General features: G+C 45.0%; 1 protein-coding gene across 4 annotated transcripts; it reads left to right on the top strand.

Annotated features, from left to right (window-relative positions):
• The first annotated feature begins 512 nt into the window (after positions 1 to 512).
• Positions 513 to 20,508, top strand: cdc27 (cell division cycle 27). 4 transcript variants are annotated; one of them, XM_080856317.1, is made up of 19 exons: positions 513 to 650; positions 2,303 to 2,378; positions 3,265 to 3,412; positions 4,281 to 4,406; positions 5,238 to 5,335; positions 5,578 to 5,750; positions 8,230 to 8,444; positions 8,893 to 9,004; positions 9,996 to 10,111; positions 11,895 to 11,994; positions 12,489 to 12,693; positions 13,182 to 13,354; positions 14,522 to 14,674; positions 15,016 to 15,224; positions 15,422 to 15,539; positions 17,365 to 17,493; positions 17,896 to 17,970; positions 18,555 to 18,720; positions 19,015 to 20,508. In XM_080856317.1, the coding sequence occupies exons 1-19, from the start codon at positions 624 to 626 to the stop codon at positions 19,098 to 19,100; spliced, it is 2,505 nt and encodes an 834-aa protein (XP_080712443.1). In that variant the 5' UTR covers positions 513 to 623; the 3' UTR covers positions 19,101 to 20,508. The 4 variants fall into 4 exon arrangements, with proteins under 4 accessions (XP_080712443.1, XP_080712442.1, XP_080712444.1 ...); XM_080856316.1 differs by having other exon boundaries at positions 19,012 to 20,508; XM_080856318.1 differs by lacking the exons at positions 513 to 650; positions 2,303 to 2,378; positions 3,265 to 3,412; ... (1 more) ...; positions 5,238 to 5,335; positions 5,578 to 5,750 and adding an exon at positions 6,613 to 6,620 and having other exon boundaries at positions 19,012 to 20,508.
• The last annotated feature ends 282 nt before the right edge of the window (positions 20,509 to 20,790 follow it).

The following is a 20,790-nucleotide window of genomic DNA, read 5'->3' as shown; positions in this document are numbered from 1 at the left end:
TTGGTCAGTATTTTTTTTCTCTGAGTGGCAATAAAAGTAATTTTGTTTAATAATGTGCATATAACTTTTGTTTTTATCCATTTACATGTATACTGTTGTGATCTATCTATCCATCTGTCTGTCTCTCTATTTATCTATCCATCCTCCTTTCTTTCTTTCTTAGTTTAGGTTTAATTATAACGGAAATCAGATAGATAAAGCAGTAACTGTGGCCCGTTTAGCTGTGGGATAAGAATCCTTCCTACTTAGATATTCGTTCAAAATTTAAATGTTTATCCAGCAAAAGATTATTATAAAAAACAATTAGAAATGGTATTATTGATAACAAGAGTGTTGGTTCAGTAATTTATACCATACTTGACATACATGACTTGAAAAAGGCTGCACATTTTTTTGGTTTGTACTGTATCATGTCTTATGTGATTCGGTTATCCTCGGCATAAATCGGTTTTCTTCGTCCAAATATATTTGAATCGGAAATGTCCGGAAGTTTTCGTTGTTGCCGATAACGGTTGGTATGTTCAAATCTTCGGATCTACTTCTGGCCTGGATACTGAACTAGGAAAGGTATTGGAGAAAGAGGGAAACGAAAAAGGAGAAGAGCAAAGGTGCTTGGCAACGGGATGACGGTGTTGCAGGAACCTGTCCAGGTAGGCCGACGAAAGAAAATGTTTGTTCAAGGTTTGCTGTCAAATGCAAGAATGGTTACATTTATATGAGCCAGAGCTCGCACTCGCTAACGGGAAACCACACTACTTCTACACTGCGGCCTCAAAACAAATGCCCTGGCCTAACTTGGTTAGCTAGCTCGCTGTTTTACTACTGTATGTTAATGGTGCGTATGAAGACACTGAAGAGGTTATGGTTAATATTTGCAAGTTTTTTCTAGTACATTTGTGTTAGGCATAATATGCAGTTGTCTAGAAATAACTACCCTTGCTTTTAAACTGCAGCTCGTTAACGTTAGCTAGCATGCTAGCAAGCTACTGATTGCTAGCATCTAATGTTAACCCACTGGTACCTGAGATCTTTACTGTAATGCTGAATTAGCTAGCTTGCATATTCGACCATTTGTTATCATACAAGGCTAGCAAGTCCGCATAGTTACTATGGGCATACTTGCTAAACTAGCAAGGTAACCTTGCTGGCTGAACGCATTGACTATCAGTTAGCAGTTTGTTGTTAACACTACCGTGCAAGCTAATACAACTTGCTAAAATGCTGAGGTTTACTTGACTTCATACCGGCTAGGTTAGTTAGCTATCTACCTATCGTCAACTGTTAGCCCTTTATTGCTTTAACCTGGCAAGTAGGTAGTTCGCTAACGCTGAATGCTCACGAAGTCACGTTAAGGCATTCAAATGCAGGTAGCCTGTCAGACCTATCAAATGTTAGACACTTCCTCGAGTAACGTTATCATGGTCATGTTTTGGATGATGAGTTCGTCTTGACATAACAGGATCGAACCAATTGCCAAGCCGGTTAGCTGGCAAATAGCGTTAATGTTTAAAATTTGGCATGGTATTGAAACGTCTTTGTTAGGTCTTACCTACTAGTCCCTTAAACTGGAGTAAAATACCGGTAATTTGTATGAGCTGTAATGCAGGTTATGTGCGTAAGTAAGTATTAGGTAAAATGAATGTGCCAGACCTGACTTTGAGTAAAACCAACAAGGACATTCTGGCTATTTACTCAGAAATGTATCCAAACGGTAAAGCTTAGTTCCCAATTCATTTATCTTATACCCAGTTAACCAGGAAGACCGTGAACACCTTATTGCTCTGTTTGATTGCTATTGACGTGACTCAATTTGTTACCCTTCTGCTCTTGACCTGCTGTTTAGATGATGAGAGATGAATATAGTATAGTGTGGGCCCTAAAAATCATCCCTTCAGTGTGCAGTCTCTCAAGGACATCGTTTGTCTTTGCATTTGACATTCTCATAGCCTTCTCTCCCCTTTGGCTCTGCCTCGATGTGGTTACGTGATTGCAAGAAAATTAACGAGTTCGCAGCTCTGTTTGCATACATAGTAAAGGGTGCATGTGCTGACGCCTCTCTTTGTGTTCTTATTTTAAACGAAGAGGTGCCACTGATTGCTTTGTATTTTCGTCCAGCCTTTCTTTTCACAGGCAGATTTTTTTTGGGGTGATCACAATTCCAGGCGTTTGACTTGTCATATCTGTTTTCTGGTTCCAAGGCATGTCTCTGTAAAGATGCCTGCACCTTGGAGTTTAATGTTAACTCCCGTCTACCCCGTCTCCTTTCCCTTACCATCTGCATTTCTTCTTTTTTCTTTTCTAGGCTGCTGTTTGGCACGCTTTAAACCACTATGCCTATCGTGACGCAGTTTTCCTGGCAGAAAGGCTCTATGCTGAAGGTAAATGTGGCAAAACATTTGTATTCAGGCATCATGTGAAAACATCAGTCATGGTCTTGTCTATCCCCATAATACCTCTTTTTGTGCTGATTTTGAAAAGCAGTGTTTTGTTTCATTTCTGACTCCATGGTTTAAGTCTACAAACGTCCTGTGTGTTCCCATTCACAATGCTTCCCCCTCAATCTGTCCTAGCTGGAGGCACGTGTATGCCTCCTCAAAATTAGATTTCAAAGCTTGTGACATAATTGCAACTGGCTTTGTGCAAATACAGTACACGTGTGCTAACCAAATGAAGTAGCATTGCTCTCATCACAAACCCTTGTAGACTTTCATTCCTATGGCAAAAATCACTGAGACAAAAGATCAGGTGGAACACTGAATGTGATGATGAATCGTGGGACAATGACTCATGAGTCATGAAAGGCTTTGATTCATTTGCCACCAGTGGTATTAAGACGGATGGCACAAACTTCCGGTGTCAGTGCTTTCATAAGGCACTGCAAGGGGATCTTGGCTTGGTGTCCTAAAGAAATCGCTTTTCAGCTTTTCCCTCCCTTTTATTGGCTTTTATTGGCAAGAAGTTAAAGTGTCTACTTCCAACCATTAGGCTGAATGTTCTTCTGGAGCACTGTCCTTTTGCCTTAAAGCTGAAAACCTAAAGGGTTCCACAAAGAACCATTCCTCATTTGATACTAACTCTGTGTTAAGGGCTGTACAATGGATCCTTTCAGTGAAGAACTGTAGTGAAGTAAAAACTCAGGAGCGCTTAAGAACTCATTGATTTGGTATTTCTGATGGTTTTCCCACCCACCCTCTATTCTCTCCTCTTCATCCTCACCACCCTCTCTACCCTCTCCTCTTCTTCCTCCCCCTTTTTGCTTCACAGTGCATTCAGAGGAGGGTCTCTTCCTGTTAGCCACATGTTACTACCGCTCGGGAAAGGCCTACAAGGCCTACCACCTTCTGAAGGGTCACAGCTGCACCACGCCGCAATGCAAATACCTCCTCGCCAAGTGCTGTGTAGAGCTCAGCAAGTATGTGCCCCTCTTTTTATTTATTATATATATATTTGATCTATTCCAGCTTATTTCAGCATGGTTGGTTGGGACACTGACCCTCTTTTTATTGATTATATACAGATATTGTATTTATTCCAACTGATTCCAGCATGGGTTGGTTGGGACACTGACCCTCTTTTTATTGATTTATATAGAGATATTGTATTTATTCCAACTGATTCCTGCATGGGTTGGTTGGGACACTGACCCTCTTTTTATTGATTATATACAGATATTGTATTTATTCCAACTGATTCCTGCATGGGTTGGTTGGGACACTGACCCTCTTTTTATTGATTATATACAGATATTGTATTTATTCCAACTGATTCCTGCATGGGTTGGTTGGGACACTGACAGTATTTGGGGATGTCGGACAAATCCGATGGGTTTTGTTTGTTTGTTTGTTTGTTTGTGGGGGAGTACAGAGGGTAGAAGTGCACTGATGATTGACTGGGTTCACTAAGGCATGATACCATCCTGTCAGTAGGTTGTCATGGTGAACTCTTTGCTCTTGACTTTTCACGTAACAGAGTGTAGGGCTTTGGAGCATATATTCTGATGGATTTCTAGAAGGAACTTAACCACTTTCGGACGGAAAAAGATCCAACCTGATGTTATTACATATAGACAAAAATGTCAATCCTACATGTTTATGAGCATTCGAGAAATAGTGGTCGGCACTGCCGTATGTACGGAGGAGTCCCTGGATTACTTGCCAAATGTTTGTGTGTGTTGTTTTTGTCTGAGTGTATTCTCTGTGCATGTGTTTGGTTCATATTTGTGTTTTTGTGTGTGTGTGTGTGTGTGTGTGTGTGAATGTGTGTGTTTGTTTGTCCTTCAGGCTTGCAGAGGGAGAGCAGATTCTGACTGGAGGAGTCCTGAATAAACAGAAAAGTCAGGATGACATCGTCTCAGAGTTCGGAGACGCTGCTTGCTTCACGCTGGCCCTGCTTGGGCAAATTTACTGGTAAAGAGCACTACATACTTTTTCAGTTTGCACACGTCCCCTGTTTGATACTTAGATCTGTAGCTTACGCCAGACATGTGAGGGGTTTGATCTGTATTTGGGCAGGACACTCAAACATCAATGTGAAAATATGTATAGGGTATGGTTCTGCGATTGTAGCACAGAGAATACGTGATTTAAAAAGATAATGTTTTACTGCTTGGTAGAAGATGTTCACTCAACAACTCAACTATTACATCTAACATAACTCTGCTTTGTAAATGCTTAAAGTAGTCCTTAATTCGAATCATTATGCATCTGTGTGCTCAGTCCCGAGGTTTGAATTGGACTGTAATGTATCGTACAAGGCCTCGCTCAGTCAATAGTTATTTCTGGTGACTCTGTAACACTGTGAGGGCAAACTGGTGTTGAGAGACTAATAAACACCCATGATAACTCACCGGGAGCCCTAAAACTGTGCTATTGGTTGTTTCCTAAAACTAAATTGGAGATTTGAGGGGCTGTATGACCCCATAGTGTTCTGCCATTTAACCCCACGTACATCAGTGCTGTTTCCTCTCCCTGTGGGTACTTGAGTCCTTTGTTGTTATTTGACCTCAACAGCCAATCAAATTACATTCCTCCCTTCTGTGCCTCTGAAGCAAGGTGTTGATTGGCTGGGTCCAAGCTGCTATGTTTTTTTCCCCATTTACACTAAGACTGCACAGTCTCTGAAAACACCAGAGAACTGTGAGGTGCATTTAGCCGAATTTCATAAAGTTTATTGGATTACAACATATGAGTCGCATAGATGTTTTGACCACACCTTGGACTGACCATGTTTCCCTGTAGCAAAACAGACCGGCTTGCCAAGGGTTCAGACTGCTACCAGAAGAGCCTGAGTTTGAACCCCTTCCTTTGGTCTCCCTTTGAGTCCCTCTGTCAAATTGGTGAGTTTCTGGGCCCATTTCCCATGGTCATTGAAGTTATTGTTGCATAGTATAGATATTTGAGTTGTCTTTGTTGAAAATGAAATTGTATGCATTGTCTGTGGGTATGAACATGTCAAATTGCTTGAGAAACCGTTCCCTACGTCTGGATTCCGTACTGGTTTTAAGACAATATCAGAAACTAGCCTTAAATATTGATGTGTGTGTGTGTGTGTGTGTGTGTGTGTGTGTGTGTTCTGCAGGTGAGCGACCCGACCCAGAACAGATATTCAAACTGACGTCCCTGCAGAACTTCAGCAGTGGGAGTGGAGGCGGACTCAACCAGCTACCCATTAGCCCCGCCCACACGCCCAGTCACAACCCCTCTCACCGCCAGGTGGACAGTGTGCTCATGGAGACGCCACAGGACACATTAGTACGTCTCACACACACACACACACACACACACACACTCATGGAGACGCCACAGGACACATTAGTACGTCACACACACACACACACACTCATGGAGACGCCACAGGACACATTAGTACGTCTCACACACACACACACACACACACACACTCATGGAGACGCCACAGGACACATTAGTACGTCTCACACACACACACACACACACACACACACACACACACTCATGGAGACGCCACAGGACACATTAGTACGTCACACACACACACACACACACACTCATGGAGACGCCACAGGACACATTAGTACGTCACACACACACACACACACACACACACACTCATGGAGACGCCACAGGACACATGAGTACGTCTCACACACACACACACACACACACACACACACTCATGGAGACGCCACAGGACACATTAGTACGTCACACACACACACACACACACTCATGGAGACGCCACAGGACACATTAGTACGTCTCACACACACACACACCCACACACACACTCATGGAGACGCCACAGGACACATTAGTACGTCACACACACACACACACACACTCATGGAGACGCCACAGGACACATTAGTACGTCTCACACACACACACACCCACACACACACTCATGGAGACGCCACAGGACACATTAGTACGTCACACACACACACACACACACACACACACTCATGGAGACGCCACAGGACACATTAGTACGTCTCACACACACACACACCCACACACTCATGGAGACGCCACAGGACACATTAGTACGTCACACGCACGCACACACACACACACACGCATGGAGACGCCACAGGACACATTAGTACGTCACACACACACGTTATTCCACAGGACACATTAGTACGTCTATTTGCTCCTCTTCCCATCCAACACCGTCAGCCAACTAATATACCTGAAATGTGAAAGAGGCATCACAAAGTTGTTGTCTGAAACTAGCTAACACCCAACAGGTGCACATTTGCATTGATGACAGCTAGCCAGCTACCTTGCTAACTTGTTTATTTTAACAATTGATTGGCCAGTGCAGTGCAGTGTTGTATAAGCTGTTGTCATGGTTTTTGCATGAGGTTTCTGACCGTTGGCCATTTAGGGTAAAGACCATCTCAAACTGATACAGCCATCACATCCCTACGTTCGCGTTAGATATGGACCTATGCTATTTTGCCGCATTCTTTAGATTATTTGCCTAGTGTATGTTTGTTTTTAAATATTAAGTTAAAAATAAATGGTGCCGACAAGATTTTTGGTTTAGGCGTTCTCATATAATGGTTTTTCTTTTTACCAATATGATGAACATCTTTTGCTATGTATGGGATACAGTTGTAGTGATGGGGCTACTACAAACGAATGTCCATGAAAATTGCACTTAATGAAAAGGAGTTGTGTATTAGTTTTTTTTTTATTTTACTTAGGGGATCATTTCTGATAGTAATGGGCAGATGTGTGACATATTCTGAACAGCAGCTGTTTCCTGACTCTAAATGGTGGAGGGCCATCTGGGCCTCTTGTGTAAGGACGATAGCATGTTGCTCTGCTATAGTGTCTTTGAAACGCAGAGACTGACAAGGGGAGGGAAAGGGAGGGTGGGCATTTAAAGCTGAGGAGGGAATCATTTTGTGATGAGATCAGTCAGGTGATTCATGCTGGTGTTCCATATGGAGTCTGGACTGTGATTTTTGATTTAAGCTATGTGTTAAGTTCTGAGGCATCATTTTCTCTTTTGGAAGCAATGCTGAGTTTGAGTTTTGCTGTGTTGAGTTGTTTAACTATTGTCTTGTAGCCTCAGTTCTGTGAATAGTGGCGACAGACCTGTCTGACAAGCCTATTCAGTAGGTGCACGACACATGGCTGTTTGTAAACGATAGTGGTACTGGCAGTGGTGATGGTTGGGGAGAGACTCCTATGGAGTTAGATTCAATTCAATTTTATTTATATAGCGGCAAAACAGTCAAATTGTCTCAAGGCGCTTTACAGAACCCAGTGCCTGGACCCCCTTGTTTAGTTATGCTGACCGGCTGGCTTGACAGGTGACTATTTTTGATGTAAATATTCATGGCTATAGGATGCACTAGAGAGGAATGTCTATAGTCTCAATTTGAATATGGGAAGGGTGTCAGCATCTCGGATGGAGGAAGGAAGATTATGGATTATGGAACCATACGGTGATGGAACAGTTTGCAGAATAGAAACCATTTTGTAGTGTTTGTGAATACTAATCTTTTTTGAGACATCCTGCACTTCGTGTTTGCCCGTCATAAACCAAAAGGAGGACTGTTTTTTATAAAAATGATAATTTTGTAAGTATTGATGTTTTGCATGCAGTCATATAATTTAGTTTACAGCTCAAAAGCACATTGAAGTATGTGGTACCTCTTTAAAGCAGGATATACCTTGATATCATAGGGACGGTCATTAATGCGTCCTTTCCTCTCGTGTGTCTCAATCACAGGAGTTAAACCGCCTCAACCTGGAGTCGTCCAACACCAAGTACTCTAGTCTGGGCACGGACTCTTCCATGTCCTACATCGACTCGTCTGTGATCTCGCCTGACTTAGTGCCTCTGAGCTCGGGCGGCTCGGTGCTCAGCAAGCAGCCGCAGAACAAGCCCAAGAGCGGCCGCAGTCTAATGGGAGGCCCCGCCGCCCTCAGCCCCCTCACACCCAGGTAACACACACACTCTCACACACACGCACACACACACACACACACACGCCCAGGTAACACACACACGCACACACACACACACCCAGGTAACACACACACACACGCACACACACACACACACCCAGGTAACACACACACACACACACACCCCCCCAGGTCACACACACACACACACACACACACCCCCCCAGGTAACACACACACACACACACACACACACACACACCCCCAGGTAACACACACACGCACACACACACACACACACACACGCCCAGGTAACACACACACACACGCACACACACACACACCCAGGTAACACACACACACACTCACACACACACACCCAGGTAACAGTCGTGGACCTTTGTCTTGTCATTCAGCTGTTTTAATGTGTGTGTGTCTGTGTGTGTGTGTGTCTGTGTGTGTGTGTCTCTTCAATTGGATCCAGTTTCGGTATCCTGCCCCTGGAGCCCAGCCCGGGAGACCCCACGTACCTGCAGAGCTACGGTCACAGTGGCTCAGGGATGGAGCCGCCGCCCGCTGCCGGTCCACCAAAGAAGGTGCGTTCCTGCTGGGTGTGTGTGTCCGTGTTCCTGCTGGGTGTGTGTGTGCGCGTGTTCCTGCTGGGTGTGTGTGTGCGTGTTCCTGCTGGGTGTGTGTGTGCGCGTTACAGCTGGGTGTGTGTGTGCGCGTGTTCCTGCTGGGTGTGTGTGTGTGCGTGTTCCTGCTAGGTGTGTGTGTGCGCGTTCCTGCTGGATAAGCACCCCTGACCGCCCATAAGGGAACACCACTAGCTTACCCTACCCACCACCTCAGTTAGGCCTTGTTCAAGTTCAAGTTTTTATTTTTATTTGTCACATACAACAAATGTAGTGAAATGTAAAAGGGACTACTCTCCACACAGTGCAAAAATTAAATATCAAATAAATAAATTAAGATAAAATTAAGAAGTAAAAAAAAAATCAAATTTAAATAAATGAATGGTGTTTAATTAAAAAAAAATTACACCACTGTCCTCAAAGATTCAGAGATGGCAAATACATTACTGGATGTGTTTATAGAAAGGAGCACTAGCGAATACATAGAATTCTGTTATTTTGTTAATTAATGTTAATAAAGTTCAATGCATCTGCCTGTTGAAATGTCCTCATTCCAGCCCAAACACTTGGCAGTTTGAAAGACTTACTGCAGGAAGTATTTAACTGCCTATCTATTGGGTTTAGTGACAGCGTCCGTGTGTATCTTGATTGATTGACAGCAAAAGGTTTTTACAAGCTTTCCCTGCAAGTGCATCTGTTAGTCACCAGTGCTGTATTTGGTTGAATGCACACAAATGCACAATCCCTTTTTATTTTGTATGCCTCCTTTGAAGTAAGGATGCTTTGAAAACGGATTCTATTCTCTTCTAAGGCTGAGTAGGTAGTGTGTTTGTGTTTGTGTGTGTGTGTGTGTTATTGGGCGGGGGGATGCAGGAGGCTCATGCTCAACACGTGACGAGGTGTGTGTTTGAATTAATGGAGCTCTGACGGTACTGTTTATTCTCTTTTTCAGTCTCTCGCCCGAATCAGCCAAGTCGGCACAAAGTCAGTGTTTGCACAGAGTGGGAACAGCAGGGAGGTCCTCCCCATCCCCTTCAACCAGACCCAGACCACTGCCCCACAAACCAGGTTTGTCTTCAACCAGACCCAGACCACTGCCCCACAAACCAGGTTTGTCCTAAACCAGACCCAGACCCAGACCACTGCCCCACAAACCAGGTTTGTCCTAAACCAGACCCAGACCCAGACCACTGCCCCACAAACCAGGTTTGTCCCCTCCAACCAGACCCAGACCCAGACCACTGCCCCACAAACCAGGTTTGTCTTCAACCAGACCCAGACCACTGCCCCACAAACCAGGTTTGTCTTCAACCAGACCCAGACCACTGCCCCACAAACCAGGTTTGTCTTCAACCAGACCCAGACCACTGCCCCACAAACCAGGTTTGTCCCCTCCAACCAGACCCAGACCCAGACCACTGCCCCACAAACCAGGTTTGTCTTCAACCAGACCCAGACCACTGCCCCACAAACCAGGTTTGTCTTCAACCAGACCCAGACCACTGCCCCACAAACCAGGTTTGTCTTCAACCAGACCCAGACCACTGCCCCACAAACCAGGTTTGTCTTCAACCAGACCCAGACCCAAACCACTGCCCCACAAACCAGGTTTGTCTTCAACCAGACCCAGACCACTGCCCCACAAACCAGGTTTGTCTTCAACCAGACCCAGACCACTGCCCCACAAACCAGGTTTGTCTTCAACCAGACCCAGACCACTGCCCCACAAACCAGGTTTGTCTTCAACCAGACCCAGACCACTGCCCCACAAACCAGGTTTGTCTGTCAGGGGTATGGGGGCGGGGCTTCTGTTAAGCGTAGAGTACAGTTCTACGGACACGGCCTGATGCAAACTCCGTCATCAGCACAGTCCTTGTGGCTTGTCCGTGTAGCACCAAAATGAAGAGACGAGAGAAAACAAAACCCATTTGCGCCATCTATTCATTTTCAAAGACTTACAGTACAGTTGCACATTGTAATTGGTCTGTTTGCTCGCTGCTACTGGAGATTTGCTGATAAAAAGAGAGGTTGGTTTATTTCATGCTTCAGCCAATTGCTAGATCACCAACAGCAGTATTTTAAGGTAGCTATTGCTTTTTAAATAGGGAAGTAAACTGTTATGAAGGGGAGAACTCCCAATTTGTTTGCTGTACATTCACACGATGTAGAGATATTATTTCAAACACTTGACCACCTGATTGAGCTTGTGTACCAAGAGATGTGTCAGCAGCAGCAGCAAAACTAGTATACTTTGGAGACTTGCATGCGTACGTCCATGTCCACATTGCATGAAGCTGTGTCCACATATGCATACTTGAGCCCTTAGACCCCAGACAACAAGCACTCTCGTACTCTACAAACAAGGACATGGAAATTGGAAATTGAATGCAGTATTGTTGTTTTGTCGTGTTCTTTTGACAAAACAAAAAAGGCCCTTCAAAACACAGTGGATTTGTCTTGCAATAGCTCACTTAGTATGGGCTGGTAATGTGCCTGTTTCTTAAAGCACAGTAATGTCCACATGTGTGTCCACACAATGTCCAGTAACTCAAAGTATTGTGCTACTACTACCAACTTCTGGTATTGATTTGAGTGAGATGTCTGATGATTAACAATTATGTTTATCATTCTATTTTAGACAGTGTTGGTGTTGGATCTGTTGTAATAAAAATAGCAGTTGTAGTAGCAGCATTTGAAGTAGTAGTAATATAAATAAATTGTCCTGCAGTACCACACCTTGTGTGTGTGTGTGTGTGTGTCTGTCTGTCTGTCTGTGTTTTTTATATATATATATATATATATATATATATATATATAAATAGTAACCTAACCAAAGCTCTCTGTCGTGCAGTACCACACCTCAAGTGCTGAGCCCAACCATCGCTGCACCTCCTAACGTGCAGCCCAGGAGAAGCTCCAGACTCTTCACCAGTGCCAGTTCAACTGCCAAGGTACACACACACACACACACACACACACGAGAATACACATACAGTTACAGCACACACATACAGTTACAGCTCCAGACTCTTCACCAGTGCCAGTTCTACTGCCAAGGTACACACACACACACACACACACACACACACCTATTTGGATATGTGCTTATTTATACTGAGTGTTAGACCCAGGAAATGTCAGCACAGTTGTCAGTTTATGGTAATGGTAATAGTCTTTTGGTGAAAGCTTATGTTAGCAGTGCAGATGACGGTGAAATGGGTCTCTCTGCTGTGAAAAGTAACTTTCCTTGGTTGCAGGTCTATGCACAGGGTTTCTCACCAGTCTGTGTTAGTAGCATACGTGTGTGTGTGTGTGTGTGTGTGTGTGTGTGTGTGTGTGTGTGTGTGTGTGTGTGTGTGTGTGGACGCTCTAGTGAGACCAGAGACTCGGCCTGTGCTGTTATTGATCCGTTGATTCATTGACTAGCTGGGCATTCCCTTCACAGGAGAACAGCAAGAAACTCAAAATGAAGTTCCCCACCAAGATCCCCAACCGGAAGACTAAAACCAAGACGGGTAAGGGGGGCATCACCCCCTCCAACCTGAACGAGAGCATCGAGCTGCTCAAACTAGACTCCTCCCTCTGCGACGGCAAGGGCATCCTGGGCTCCTCCCACCACCAGGCCTTCACCCTGCAGAAGGCCGCCGCAGGTAGGCCCCACCTGTGTGTGTGTGTGTGTGTGTGTGTGTGTGTGTGTGTGTGTGTGTGTGTGTGTGTGTGTGTGTGTGTGTGTGTATCCAGCCAATAACATGTTTATATATATAAACAGGATCAGGGAAGGATGTATTGTCATCATAATGTTATTGACAAACAAACTGAGACAGAATGCATGTGGTAGGCTCTCAGTAGGATACAGATGTGAATGTCAGTGCCTACTGATACATATATGAAAAGGTACCGTGTGTGCTTTGAGGAAGGAGGTTGTTTTTTAATGGATACAGCCTATAGTGAAGCAAAGTTCAATGGCTCCAGACACTCTTCTCTGAATTCTTGTATTTCTAATCCTTTGTGTATTATTCATAAACACCATAGTCATTCGTGGGGTATCGTTATTGAATAGAACCTGGTGTGGAGAGCTTTTGACTAGCTTAGGATTCCATCAGTCACTTCCTCTCTGTCTCCTGCCCGCCCCCCTCAGATGGACTGATGACCCTGATGCGGGACGTGGGCCGAGGCTACGTGGCTCTCTGCTCCTACAACTGCAAAGAGGCCATCAACATCCTGAGCCAGCTCCCCACACACCACTACAACACAGGCTGGGTCCTCAGCCAGATCGGACGCGCACACTTCGAGCTGGCCGAGTACACGCAGGTAAGGGCAGGCAGAGATATAATGAGGGACGATGGTATATTAAATGACTTAAGGTTGCAGGTAGTTTAGGTTGAATTGCTTTGCACTGTCTGAGACATTTTGATCTCTCATCATGGGATGAATATGGATTGTGAAGTCATCTGCGCAAATGCACGCAGCTAAACAAACAAACAAACAAACAAACAGACACAATTGGTGGTGGAGAGATGTGGTCTCACTGTTTAGTCTCCCGAAAATGTAATCCTCATCATGGAATGAATATGACTGATTATAAAATCAGTTGTGCACATTCAGAGAAGGGATATTGTCTTAGTGTTATGAATTAGAAATTGGACTGTTGATACCACTTCATCTCTTTTATTGGTATAATGTGGCTTTGTCTAGGTGTGTTGGGCAAAGGAAACATCTGATTGGTCATCCTAGTAGCCTGTTATTGGCTGGATGATTCATTCATTATCATTGTTTATTCAGGGAGAATTGACTGAGCACAGGGCTCTTTTGCAGCAATGCCCTGACTGAGGCTGCAGAAGAACAATAAATAAACAAAACAAAACAGACAAAATAAATCAACAAAACACATAAAAAAACACACAAAAAAACTCAGAAATTAAGTATAAATATATATATATATATAACATAAAGTAAAAAAAGAAATCCTGGTATCTATCCCGTGTCCCTGCACCCTAACATGGCCGTTAACCCTGGTATCTATCTCCGTGTCCCTGCACCCTAACCCTAACATGGCCGTTAACCCTGGTATCTATCCCCTGCACCCTAACCCTAACATGGCCGTTAACCCTGGTATCTATCCCGTGTCCCTGCACCCTAACCCTAACATGGCCGTTAACCCTGGTATCTATCCCGTGCCCCTGCACCCTAACCCTAACATGGCCGTTAACCCTGGTATCTATCCCGTGTCCCTGCACCCTAACATGGCCGTTAACCCTGGTATCTATCCCCGTGCCCCTGCACCCTAACCCTAACATGGCCGTTAACCCTGGTATCTATCCCCTGCACCCTAACCCTAACATGGCCGTTAACCCTGGTATCTATCCCCTGCACCCTAACCCTAACATGGCCGTTAACCCTGGTATCTATCCCCTGCACCCTAACCCTAACCCTAACATGGCCGTTAACCCTGGTATCTATCCCGTGTCCCTGCCCCAGGCGGAGCGGATCTTCTCGGAGGTGCGGCGGATCGAGAGCTACCGCGTGGAGGGCATGGAGATCTACTCCACCACCCTGTGGCACCTGCAGAAGGACGTGGCGCTCTCCGCCCTCTCCAAAGACCTCACCGACATGGACAAGAACTCACCTGAGGTAGCTGACGGAGATTATATCCAAACACTGTTAATGACTAAAGAATATAATAACAGAGTGCCTTGTATTATTAATTACCTTATGTGAATCATGTGCTTATGAAAGCAGGAACATGGATTTCCTGTGTTTCTGCGTGTAACTGAGATTATTAGCTGCCACTTAGTCTGCATATGGACAAGAGCTCAGCCAGGAGCTGCAGGACCTATAGAGATCGGATACAAATATGAAATGTTTGGTTATTTTTGTCTAAAAAGCATTTAAAAAAAATATATATATATACTAACTCTCTGTCTGTCTGTCTGTCTGTCTGTCTGTCTGTCCGTCCCTTTCCCTATCTTCAGCCTTGGTGTGTAGCGGGTAACTGTTTCAGTCTTCAGCGGGAGCACGACATTGCCATTAAGTTCTTCACGCGTGCGATCCAGGTGGACCCCAGCTTTGCGTACGCATACACGCTCCTGGGCCACGAGCTGGTGCTCACGGAAGAGCTGGAGAAAGCTCTGGGATGCTTCCGGAACGCCATCCGCCTCAACACACGCCACTACAATGCCTGGTAGGATCACAGTGTCAAAGCACACTAGGGGGTGTGTGTGTGTGTGTGTGTGTGTGTGTGTGTGTGTGTGTGTGTGTGTGTGTGTGTGTTTTGTGTGTACTGACTATCATCATCATACCTGAATTGTTCCTGTAATTTCCAACTTTTCCAACACACTTCTAACCCCCTCTGTCCCCTGCTATGTGTCCTTGCTGCAGGTATGGCTTAGGGATGATCTACTACAAGCAGGAGAAGTTCAACCTGGCAGAGATCCACTTTAAGAAGGCCCTGAGCATCAACCCTCAGAGCTCAGTGCTGCTGTGCCATATTGGAGTGGTGAGTCTCCCAGCGAGCCTCTCTCCACTCACATGTCTTTTATTAGAAAGGTCCTCTCCTCTTGTACTGGTCTGAAGGGTTGAAACACTTAACAGGTCTTCACAAAACACCTTTCTTGTCCCCGTTGAAGAACCTTCCTTAAACCAGCAGCTGAGCGTGGTCACATCAGTGGACTCTCCACAGCTAAGCCTACACATGGTGCCTTATGAATGGCTTCATCCAGCATCCTAATATTTCAGATGACTGTTGTGACGTCTGCACATTTTAGGAGTGGAACAGATGGGTCTCCTGAGGTGCAGTTGTTAATGTAGGCCTGTAGGGGGACAAGAGCAGTGGGGCGAGCACACATCCCAGAGGAGCTCCAGTGCTGACTGACTGGGTGCTGGATGTGGTTAACCCAGCTTCACCAGCTGCTTCCTGTCTCGTGAAGTTTGTAGTCCACTGGCAGGTGGAGGCGGGCACAGTGAGCTGGGGGAGTTTGTTGGAAATTATCTTTATTGGGAATAACCCCTTGAGATGTAACATCTCGTTTTCGAGGGGGTCCACAACACAATCAGATAGTAAACATACATTAAATGAACATAAACATAGAAACAACAATAAGACAGGACAAACAAAAACAGCACACAACAAACGATCAGCAGAATTGCAGCAAGACATCAGATACATTACGAATTATACGACTGCGCTCCAAGCAGAGCACAGTTTGGTGTGGAGGACTTCTGAGATGATGGTGTTAAACGCAGAGCTAAAGTCTAGAGGCAGCATCCTTGCATACGTCCCTGGGGGTTCAAGGTGTTGCAGGATGTTGTGCAACCTCAGGGCGACAGGCGATTCAGTCCAGTGATGGCGTGGTTCTTAGGGACTGGGAAGATGGTGGAGCGTATGAAGCAGGAGGGGACACACAGCTCCAGAGATCTGTTGAAGATCCGTGTGAAGATGGGGGCCAGCTGATCAGCACAGGCTTTCAGACACACACACACACACACACACACACACAGACGCACACACACACACACACACACACACAGACGCACACACACATCCTTGTGAAGATGGGGGCCAGCTGATCAGCACAGGCTTTCAGACAGGAGGGTGACACACCGTCTGGGCCTGATGCCTTCCTCATCTTCTGTTTCTGAAAGAGCTGACACACATCCTCTTCACAGACCGTCCGTGCCGGTGGGGAGTCAGGGGGAGGTGATAACAGGGGGGTGCAGATGATTGTGTGAAGTCTGAGTTGGAGCGGGTGAGGGGTGTGAATGTGGGTGTGATGGCATGGTATCTGGGTCTGGACCTGGACAGCGGCCCGCCTATTAGTAACCTCCGTCTTATAAGATAAGATGGACTCGACTATAGCAGTTAACCTTAAAAAAACAGCAAGATAACTAGAGGCTACCACAGCAGCAGCCAACTGAAAACCATGTTCTGGTTTGATATAAGTGCTGTTATTATAAATGTTCCTACGGCGTGCATTCTATATCCATTATTATTCACATACACGCTAAAAATAGCACTGAACCTTTGAACCTTTGGAGCCTTGCTGTGGCTTCTTGGGTCAAGCAACAACGTCGGAGCAAGTGAGGCTTTTTCTAACTGGGACTTCATGGCATCTCCTCCAAGTGGCTCTTTTAAAAACATCTACATTCAAACATCTTCCTTAATTTCCCTCGGGATCAATAGAGAGTATCCATCTATCTATCTATCTATCTATCTATCTATCTATCTATCTATCTATCTATCTATCTATTCTGTTTATGACTGTGGTAGATTCCCAGTGGAGTCTGAATGCCACCCTCTGAGTGGTCTGTTGTCTTTCCTCCAGGTTCAGCACGCTCTGAAGAAATCCGATCACGCCTTGGAGACCCTGAACAGAGCCATCGGCATCGACCCCAAGAACCCACTATGCAAGTTCCACAGGGCGTCCATTCTCTTTGCGAATGAGAAGTACAAGGTCTGCACCAGTCTAATGTTAAACCTGCTCCCAGTGCTCTGCACCAGTCTAATGCTACACCTGCTCCCAGTGCTCTGCACCAGTCTAATGCTACACCTGCTCCCAGTGCTCTGCACCAGTCTAATGTTAAACCTGCTCCCAGTGCTCTGCACCAGTCTAATGTTAAACCTGCTCCCAGTGCTCTGCACCAGTCTAATGCTACACCTGCTCCCAGTGCTCTGCACCAGTCTAATGCTACACCTGCTCCCAGTGCTCTGCACCAGTCTAATGCTACACCTGCTCCCAGTGCTCTGCTTGCCTGAGATGTCTATTGATTGAGATGAATGCAGATGGGTTGGGCATGGGTCCAGCTCCTCTGCTAAAGCATTAAACATGTTGTGTTGTGTCTTCCATGGTCTGCAGGCTGCTCTGCAGGAACTGGAGGAGCTGAAACAGATTGTGCCCAAAGAGTCACTTGTTTACTTTTTAATAGGAAAGGTAAGCTGGAAGAGTTGCCCAACAAATCACTTTCTTTTTCTGGCCCTGGTGATTGTCTGTGTGTCTGTGTGTCTGTGTGTGTGTCTGTGTGTGTGTGTGTGTGTGTGTGTGTGTGTGTGTGTGTGTGCTGTGACAGTCCCCTTTAATAGAAAATCCTCTATCCCAAAGCACAACTATTGGTCAGACTCATCTGGCACTCATGAAAGATGTTTATCCCCCCCCCCCCCTACACGCCCATCGACACGCACTCACTCACACACACACACACACACCACACACACACACACACACACACACACACACACACACACACACCACACACACACACACACACACACACACAAACACCCCACACACACACAAACACCACACACACACACACACACACAAACACCCCACACACACACACACACCCACACCACACACACACACACACACAAACACCACACACAAACACCACACACACACACCACACACACACACACACACACACAAACACCCCACACACACACACACACCCACCACACACACACACATGGTACGGGGTGTCATAGTGCTGATATTCTTCCCCCTTCTCCTCTCAGGTCTATAAGAAGCTGGGTCAGACTCATCTGGCTCTCATGAACTTCTCCTGGGCCATGGACCTGGACCCTAAGGGGGCCAACAACCAGATCAAAGAGGCCATAGACAAGAGATACCTCCCAGACGACGAGGAGCCCGTCATCCCCGAGGACTACCCCTACTTCTCAAGTGAGTTCTGCCATAATAATAATAATACATTTTATTGATAAGGCGCCTTTCAAGATATTCAAGGTCGAAGTACAACAGTCGACAATACAGTTAATTCAAATTTTTTAAATGCACAAAATTCACATGCTTAGTAAACAGGTTGAAGTGTTTATTTCATTCCTCATGGCAAGAATAACTTGACATTTGCAAATTCCTCGCAGACTTGAATCACTGTCGGCCATTCTTCTTCTTGTTGACCGTGTGTGTTGTGTCGGCCATTCTTCTTGTTGACCGTGTGTGTGTTGTGTCCAGCAGCAGACGTGGAGGAGTCGCAAGAGAGCAGTATGACGGACGCAGACGACACGCAGCTCCACACAGCCGAGAGCGACGAGGTCCTGTAACCCTTGACCTCCTCTGGACTCACTCGTACCCATGCCAACCTGGAGCCCCCCCCCCCCCACCCACAGGCTCCACTATTACAAGACAAAAAAAGAGGAAGATGATGATGATGATGAAAAAAGGAATACAAACTGCTGCTAATACAGTACCTCCTCATTTCTCTCTTTAAAAAAAAAAGAAAAATCACATCTTTATTATTTTTTTTTTATGTTTGTGTTTTCCACCCTGTTGTCTCCTCTCTCTCCCTCCATCATGCCTTAGCAGTCAAGCAAAATCCAGCTCCCAGTTTGAGCGTTCAGTTTTTACATTGTTTTACTCGCATCATTAACCCTGAATAAAGGTCTCTGATAGAGTCTTTAGTCCTGAGTCCTCTCCCTACTCTCCTGCACCAAGAGTGTGTGTGTGTGTGTGTGTGTGTGTGTGTGTGTGTGTGTGTGTGTGTGTGTGCGTACGTCGATGTGTGTGTAGGGGGAGAGGATAAACGAGCACATGGTTGTTGAACCCTTCCTGAGAGACACGAGGGCATTGGTGTTCCGCTCCATCTCAGGGCCATACGCAGACACACAACTCACCGCAAGGATTCGCCCAACCTGAAAGTGTGAATCCATTGATGTTCAAAAAACTAAAAAAAGTCTTGGTTACCTAAAAGAAGTACAATAAAGTGAAGTATTTAACCACATGCTGTGTATCAGACAAGAGATTTTTTTGAATTGACAAGCCATTCATTTATCTTGCTCAATATAATGTGTTGTCTCTCCTGTTATTGACCTGTTGAAATATTTCCCCCATTCGATTTAGAATTTTTAACCCAGCCTTCCCTCCACAATTGACAGATACGTAATATATAATTGGTAAACCCAGAAACTTTAGCATGTTTCCGAATGTTATTACATCCAGATTGACAAATACCTGAACATATAGGGGATGGTCAGTTCATCCATATATATATATTTGAATATTTCATCATCTGAAAGAAAAAGAAAGGCAGGAAGGTATTTCTAGATTCTGAATTGTTTAAGTTATTTCAGGCCCTTGTGTTCTTGACCAACCAACTGAACCCCAGACCCACTTGACCCCTGACCCTTGACCCCTGACACCTATGAACACTCTTGCTCTGCTGCCATGGTGACAGAGTATCAGAAATGTTTCTGTAAACAAACTGCTATGTGGCATATGTGACCCGTCATCTGAGAAGTGCGGAAATGTCCAATTTTTACTGAAATATGTGGTGCTGTAAAACAATGCGAGAAAGCTTCTGACTTGTGCACACCAAGTTTTTCAATGTTTTATTTTGCAAGTGCATTGATGTCTTACTTTGAAATTGTACTGTCTTAGGGGATATGCCTGTTTATTGTATATTTTACGGATTTAAAAAAGAATATAGAATAAATTACTTTGATCAAAGTCATTGATCTGGTTTGCATTTAAAGTCTGTATCCTTTTATGCAAAACTTGATAGATTTTATTAATCAAAGATTGTAATAACCTTTAGATTAGGATAATGTATAGCTGGCCCTGTTTTGCAAACACAGATTGTTTTAAAAAGGTAGTGTATTATGGAAGAACGAAATGGAAACTTAGACATTAATTTATGGTCTGAAATGTAGAATATGATTTAAGTTTTACCAGTCCAGCACCTTGGGGAATGGACAAGTCTCCATCCTTTTTGTCTATGACCTGAAATCTAACTCT

The sequence above is a fragment of the Sprattus sprattus genome, assembly GCF_963457725.1.
Source record: "Sprattus sprattus genome assembly, chromosome: 18".
Taxonomy (NCBI): domain Eukaryota; kingdom Metazoa; phylum Chordata; class Actinopteri; order Clupeiformes; family Clupeidae; genus Sprattus; species Sprattus sprattus.
The sequence above is the reverse complement of the archived record's forward strand: the minus strand, read 5'-3'. Positions and strand labels throughout refer to the sequence as shown.